Source organism: Oncorhynchus nerka, linkage group LG17, assembly GCF_034236695.1.
Source record: "Oncorhynchus nerka isolate Pitt River linkage group LG17, Oner_Uvic_2.0, whole genome shotgun sequence".
Classification (NCBI taxonomy): Eukaryota; Metazoa; Chordata; class Actinopteri; order Salmoniformes; family Salmonidae; genus Oncorhynchus; species Oncorhynchus nerka.
This window is the reverse complement of record NC_088412.1, coordinates 50,853,378-50,860,366: the sequence shown is the minus strand read 5'-3', so window position 1 is coordinate 50,860,366 and position 6,989 is coordinate 50,853,378. Positions and strand designations below refer to the sequence as shown.

General features: G+C 42.9%; 2 protein-coding genes across 2 annotated transcripts in view; one reads left to right on the top strand and one right to left on the bottom strand.

Annotated features, from left to right (window-relative positions):
• Positions 1-682: 682 nt before the first annotated feature.
• On the top strand, positions 683-2,331 carry psmg4 (proteasome (prosome, macropain) assembly chaperone 4). The gene is made up of 3 exons (XM_029686915.2): positions 683-975; positions 1,173-1,248; positions 2,137-2,331. Exons 1-3 carry the CDS (start codon positions 733-735, stop codon positions 2,256-2,258), a joined length of 441 nt encoding a protein of 146 aa, XP_029542775.1. The 5' UTR covers positions 683-732; the 3' UTR covers positions 2,259-2,331.
• Positions 2,332-2,826: 495 nt separating this feature from the next.
• The window catches only part of LOC115145389 (solute carrier family 22 member 23), a 31,528-nt gene continuing 27,365 nt past the window's right edge, over positions 2,827-6,989 (bottom strand). The window contains exons 8-10 of the mRNA XM_029686916.2: positions 6,935-6,967; positions 6,543-6,666; positions 2,827-5,221 (exon numbers count right to left, since the gene is read on the bottom strand). Coding sequence (XP_029542776.1) covers positions 4,777-5,221; positions 6,543-6,666; positions 6,935-6,967 — 602 coding nt within the window. The 3' untranslated portion in view covers positions 2,827-4,776. The remainder of the gene's footprint in view (positions 5,222-6,542; positions 6,667-6,934; positions 6,968-6,989) is intronic.

Here is a 6,989-nt window from a genome sequence, read left to right as displayed (position 1 = left end):
TCTCCAGTCCTTTAGGTCATGTAACAGACAAGATATGTTTTATGAGGTGCTACAAACCCATGGCAGGATTAGACAGATGGGTATACAGATAAGATTTACTTGGGTCCCAGCCCATGTGGAGGTGGAGAGGAACGAGGCAGTTGATGTGCTGGCTGATGTACAAGCACTTAGAAGTGGGGATGTTAATGTTTTAGTTTCGATGAGCAAGACAGGGGCAAAAAGCCTGATATGGACAGTGATGGTGCAGAGATGGCAGGAGCAGTGGAATAGAGATACTAAGAGCAGTCATTTATTTCAAGTACAGAGGAAAGTCGGGGAGGGGAGGGCGGCAGGAAGAGACAGAAGAGAGGAGGCTATTTTTACAAGATTAAGGGTGGAACACAACCAGTTGAATAAGTCCTTAAATGTGATAGAAAAGCTTCCAACAGGAAAGTGTGATTATTGCTTGGAAACAGAGACCGTGGAGCGTGTATTGCTACAGTGTGGGCAGTATCAGAGGGAAAGAGAGAGGCTGAGATCTAGTATGAGGGAGAAGGGGATACAGGAAATTAGTTTAAAGAGTATATCGAGTATATTTTGTTATTTAGTTTCTCCTGTCTCTGGCCCACACTCCACTACAGTAGGTGGCGGTATTGCACCTTAACGTTGGATGCCAACCACCGATAAACCCAACCTAAGAAGAATACCAACGACGAAGAAAACAAGGAAGTGACTTGTTGTTTATGGACGCACATGAGGTGGTTGAAATGTTTGAATAATGGTCTGGTATCATTGTCTTCATATAAACATCGATTCAATATGAACATAGCAGAAAGTGGAGCAGTAGGCGATGCCATTACAGTGCACGATTTCTCCGAGAAGATTCTCGAGCAAACGGTTCACTTTCACGTCATAAAACTCAATGGAGGATTTTTCCTTTGGGTGGGCTCGAACCCCGTCTTGTCCAACTTGGCTGTTTCAATGGAAAGTAAATTTGTGAGTAGTCTACTGTAAATATATTGTTTTGAAGCAGACTAGCTAACAGAGATGGATTGTTAGTTAGCTTCACCGTGCAATGTTGTTAGCTAGCTACGCTACTATAACGTTATTCTAACGGCTGATGATGCTATGTGCTATTTGTAATTGAGCTAACCTACGTATCTGTGTTTATATATATATATATATATATTCAGGATTCGATGCCGCTGTCTACGTTAGTCCTGGGGGACCCATCGGACACCACTCCAAATTCACTGGCGCAGAGATTGAGTAAGCACCCTTTCATCCTGTCAATATCATCTCTCTCTCTCATGGGTATTTGTCGTCTCAGAGAGCAAGAGGTTTTACTCCGCTCCAAATCTGGCCACGGATTTTTGTATGGAGGTCAATGTGTGTCGAATTTGGTCAACAAAAAATGTTATAGCTATTTGATCAAATTAAACGTTCGTGATGGTTAGGTTGATATGAATGTACTGATTTAAGTGAACGCACGTGGCATTTTGGCAACTTAATTTGAGGTCAACAGATTATGATTTTTCAATGCAGATACCAATTATTGGATGACCAAAAAAAGCAGATACCGATTAATCTACCTGTGTGTGTGTGTGTGTATACACACATACACACACATATATATATATGTGTGTATGTGTGTATATATATATCTATATATATCACCCACATTTTGTCAGTATCAGGCCAGTGGTGTCTGAGATTGTGTTTGATTTACATATGTACTAACGTGTACATACGGAGACAGATAGTTTCAATTTCATTGTGGGGGACAACAAACCACCAATTCATATATGCATTTCTAGATTTTGGTATTTGCTGAGTTAGTTTGTTCAAACTCATCCAAGTAAAGAATGGGAAGCTAGATATTTGATCCCTGACGCCTCTATTGTTACCCAACACGAGGCTACTAACATCAAAATGATCTGATGGCAATTTTAGGCTGCCACAACGTTGTTTATACAGTCAAATCTGTCTAACCGTCAATTATACAGGGATTTCGTTGATAGCTATATGTTCTTCAGAACAATAACCGAAAGCTAGATGCTTAAACTACTAACCAGTATTATGTTCTATTGTTGGTGTCAGTTTTCACCATCTGAAACGCCACTAACCCAGCTGTCCTCCGTCTCCTTTGTGTTTCAGCTAAAAGGACTAAGAAACAGGTGTATGTGAGCTACTGCCTGCCCATGACTGACTCCAACCTGTCTCTGCTGGTAGAGAACAGGATAAAGAAAGAGATGGAAGTTCACCCTGACAAGTTTTAACTTCCCCCCCCCTTCTTTTTTTTCACTAGTTTAATTGTTTTGTACCAAAATAAAACAATGGAAAGAAAAACAACATTACCTGTCTGGAATGTTCTGTCGATTGCTGTTTTCGCACTTCACTCATGAGATCTAACCAGAGACGCCTCTGTGTAGAGGCTTCGCACTTCACTCATGAGATCTAACCAGAGACGCCTCTGTGTAGAGGCTTCGCACTTCACTCATGAGATCTAACCAGAGACGCCTCTGTGTAGAGGCTTCGCACTTCACTCATGAGATCTAACCAGAGACGCCTCTGTGTAGAGGCTTCGCACTTCACTCATGAGATCTAACCAGAGACGCCTCTGTGTAGAGGCTTCGCACTTCACTCATGAGATCTAACCAGAGACGCCTCTGTGTAGAGGCTTCGCACTTCACTCATGAGATCTAACCAGAGACGCCTCTGTGTAGAGGCTTCTCACTTCACTCATGAGATCTAACCAGAGACGCCTCTGTGTAGAGGCTGCAGACACACTATATTTTCTGTGCCCACTGCCCACAAACTCAAGTCTACAGACATGTATCACCTCAGTAGTTCATTTATTTGACATAATCAACAAGTTTATTATCAAAACAACATTTATGGCTTTAATATTGCAAATGCATCATATATAAAAAATAAACACGTACAAAATATTAGTGGTTGACAATCGATCACTCATGGAAATTCATTTTATTTACCACAACATTTCATCGCTGAAAACATTTACAAATAAACCATACAAGTGGTCAAAATATGTGCCATTTGCTTCAAATATAGTTCATGGTAGAAATGTATAGACTTGGCCTTTTTAAGGTCATCTATACGTGTGACGAAATGTGCTATGAAAACTATTTGATATGCATAGTATTTAAAACGTATGATAGTCCATGCATTGTCAATGGATGGCACATTAATACAGACCTTACATTTGGTATTCAATCATTTGTAAGGGTATAAAGTTTGTATACAAACACTCTGTCAGCCACAGCTATTCTAACTAGATCACTCTATTGCATTATAACGTAATCTATTCTAGACACTAACCATTTCAAAACCCCTATAGACATTGTGATTCATGGCATGGCCAGAGATTATTTAACCGTGCTAGAGAGCGGTTTAAACAGGTACTAAAAACAGCAATATACAACTAACATTTTTTACCAGGTGAAAATTAGCTTAAACTAGAGGTAATGTCAAGCGACAATAATCCCCTTGGCAACGAGACAAAAAATAAATACTGAATTACTGATTACAGATTATTTTCAGTCACCTGTCCAGTTGAAATCAGAGGATTTTTAAAACTGAACAACCATTGTGATAAAGCCATTCAATAACTTGAGATGTTTCATAGTAGTAGCAGTAGACAGTCTGCATCCCAAATGGCACCCTATTCCCTATGTAGTGCACTGCTTTTGACCAGGGCCAATAGTGCTCTGGTCAAAGCTCAAAAGTAGTGAACTATGTAAGGAATAGACTGCTATTTGGGACGCAGATATACTAGTAACTAACTGGACATTAGTATTGTCCACTCAACACTCGATGCCTTTTGATTTTTCCATAGAATATGGAAATAAAAACACAAAAAAATTCAAAGTCCAAACTAATTTCCTAAGCCATCACAGTTTCTTTAGGTTTCCGGCTGGCGCCAACATTTAATAGGGGCTGCAGTACTCCGTTTTCTTAAGTATTTACATTGATTATACTACTACTAAGGATAAAGTGCCAACTTGGACTTTTGACAGGGGGGTGGGAGGCAGAAATTCACAATTGAACCCATCAAATAGGCTTCAGTATATAGGCCTGACCTCTCCTTTTATTACATTTAGAGTGCAGCAGTGTCACCCACAACCAGTGTCTCAAACGAGCTGACTGACACATTTTGATTACATTTGATTGAACTTTGAATTTTAGTGCAAAAAAAGTTACGCTAATAGAATTTGAAATGCATAGAGCACACATCCCTGTTGAAAGACATTTCAAATGAAAACATGTCTGCTCTGCTGCTCTATATGTGTCTCTCTGTGTGTTTAGAGTACACCACTCTGCTTAGAACGTACAACCGACACCATGACATCCCTCCCCAGTCCCATGCTGGGACCACGGTACCCATAGACACACCGCCAACCCGTGGCAACAACTACCCTATGGGCACAAATAGATGTAAGTCATTGTAATGAGTTTCTGTTCATTGCAAAGACTTACACAGGTGTGTGAATAACTCCATCGTTTGTTTCAAGAATATCCTGTTCTATTGCAGGCCCTCAAATACTTCATAAATCATATTAATAAATCATATTGAGTGTCTGAGGGTGATAATGAGAGGGTCATCATTTCTCCATTAAACCCAACGGAAGGTTTTTTTTTTTTTAAATGAAAGAGTTCCTCATGGAAGAATCTTACCAGCAGGACTGAATGAATCAGACCAGTCATGACCAGGAGTGGGGCAGTTCAAGCTATCCCCACAGTCTTGTCCTATCCTCTGTCTGTGTGTGTTTGCTGCTACAATGACCCTCCCACGCCATTTACCACCATACTATTACTGATCACCTCTCCTCCGGTAGCGTACGCAAAAGACGTAGACACTGCTGCAAGAGCAGTAGCCGCTGCTGCTGTGGCGCCCCCGGTGGTCGTAAGATGCAGCGGCGTATCATGGACGCGGGAGTATAAGTCCCTATCCCCAGGCTTGGTGAGAAGGAGGTGCTGTTCTCCAGGCCGGTGGGTGAGCAGGGGCTGGCGGGTGTAGCTCTCCCCGTCCACGAGGCTCTCTGGCAGGGGTTGGTTGCGCGGCTCAGGCAGCAGTAGCAGGCAGATGATACACAGCAGGGTGCAGGCGGCGAAGATCATGTGGTGCAGGAAGTAGCCCTTCTGGTTGTGGAGCTCCATGATAGGGGCCGTCAGCATGCCGAAACCAGCACTGGCCAGGACCAGACCCAGACCACCACCCCTGACGAGAGAGGGAGACAAAGAGGGAGAGTCTAGTTTCAGAAACGAACACTGAAACCAAACAACATAAAAAGGATTATCAACCTGGAATCGGGTACAAGTAACATTGTAATAGTAAATCGGCACACTCCAATTGCTATGATATTTTACGTTTCGTATGGTATGTATTAATTTGTGGATGTCCATCATCCGTTTGTCCTATGAAATGTTAAGAAGTATAATTCATATGATATGTTACGAATTCCAATTTGTTACGAATTTGCAAAACATATATGTTACGAATTTAAATTTGTTGTGGCTAACGATCTCTAGGCTAGGGGTTAAGGTTAGGGGAAGGGTTAGCTAACATGCTAAGTAGTTGCAAAGTAGCTCAAAAGTAGTAAGTAGTTACAAAGTTGCTGATTAGCTAAAATGCTAAAGTTGTCCGTGATGAGATATGAACATGCAACCACTCTACCATTGTTTTTGCCTTAAGTAACCTTCTGTCTTACGTAACCATAGCAAACGTAACATATCATACTCATTTGAGTGTCTCAGACGTATGTTTACTATGTTACCAGTCTAGTCTATGAGACCAGGCTGATATTCCTGAACAATAGTCTGTCAAATTGCATTTATATGACACATACAGACTACACCACAAGATGGCGCTAGTAAGCCATTCTAACACAAACGTACTTGGCGGGACATCATTTTACCAAATAAGTGTGTTATAGGAATCCAATAACTGTTGGTGTGGGTGCAGTCAGACCATACATAGTGTGTGTGTGTGTGTTACCTGATGACGGTGGGAGTGATCTCAGCGCAGAAGAAGATGCTGAGGGTGCTGACGGCGCGCGAGGTGTGGGTGCGGTCAGACCATACATAGTGTGTGTGTGTGTGTTACCTGATGACGGTGGGAGTGATCTCAGCGCAGAAGAAGATGCTGAGGGTGCTGACGGCGCGCGAGGTGTGGGTGCGGTCAGACCATACATAGTGTGTGTGTGTGTGTTACCTGAAGACGGTGGGAGTGATCTCAGCGCAGAAGAAGATGCTGAGGGTGCTGACGGCGCGCGAGGTGTGGGTGCGGTCAGACCATACATAGTGTGTGTGTGTGTTACCTGATGACGGTGGGAGTGATCTCAGCGCAGAAGAAGATGCTGAGGGTGCTGACGGCGCGCGAGGTGTGGGTGCGGTCAGACCATACATAGTGTGTGTGTGTGTGTGTTACCTGATGACGGTGGGAGTGATCTCAGCGCAGAAGAAGATGCTGAGGGTGCTGACGGCGCGCGAGGTGTGGGTGCGGTCAGACCATACATAGTGTGTGTGTGTGTGTGTGTTACCTGATGACGGTGGGAGTGATCTCAGCGCAGAAGAAGATGCTGAGGGTGCTGACGGCGCGCGAGGAGAACATTCCGATGATGGAGAATGCCACAGAGAACTTCCTGTTTAGTGTGTCCCTCAGAACTAACCAGGCGAGAAGGATGAGAATCACGAGAGAGGAGGTGAGACACATACTGTACATCATAAATATACAAATTACTGGGTCTAGTCATAACAGAGAACTTGATCACGGAAAACAGTTGGTGTACTGGCCAGCCAAAACGACTGTTTTGTTGATTCTACCACACAAAATCAACAGATGGGAGCATGAGCCTGGCCTGTGGAGCTGCAACCCAGAGCACCTGTTTGGCATATTTTTTCAATCGGTGAATTTTATAAAGTCAAAGTGTACCTGTGTCATGGCGAAGGCTGTACTTCCCAATCACTGCATTCAAGGCAAGGTCAAG

Excerpts from the sequence above, each read along its gene's own strand:
- psmg4 (XM_029686915.2), top strand. The coding sequence starts at position 733 with ATGAGGTGGTTGAAATGTTTGAATAATGGTCTGGTATCATTGTCTTCA. Across the intron at positions 976-1,172 it reads TTTCAATGGAAAGTAAATTT|GATTCGATGCCGCTGTCTAC; the intron begins GTGAGTAGTCTA and ends ATATATATTCAG. Across the intron at positions 1,249-2,136 it reads TTCACTGGCGCAGAGATTGA|CTAAAAGGACTAAGAAACAG; the intron begins GTAAGCACCCTT and ends TTTGTGTTTCAG.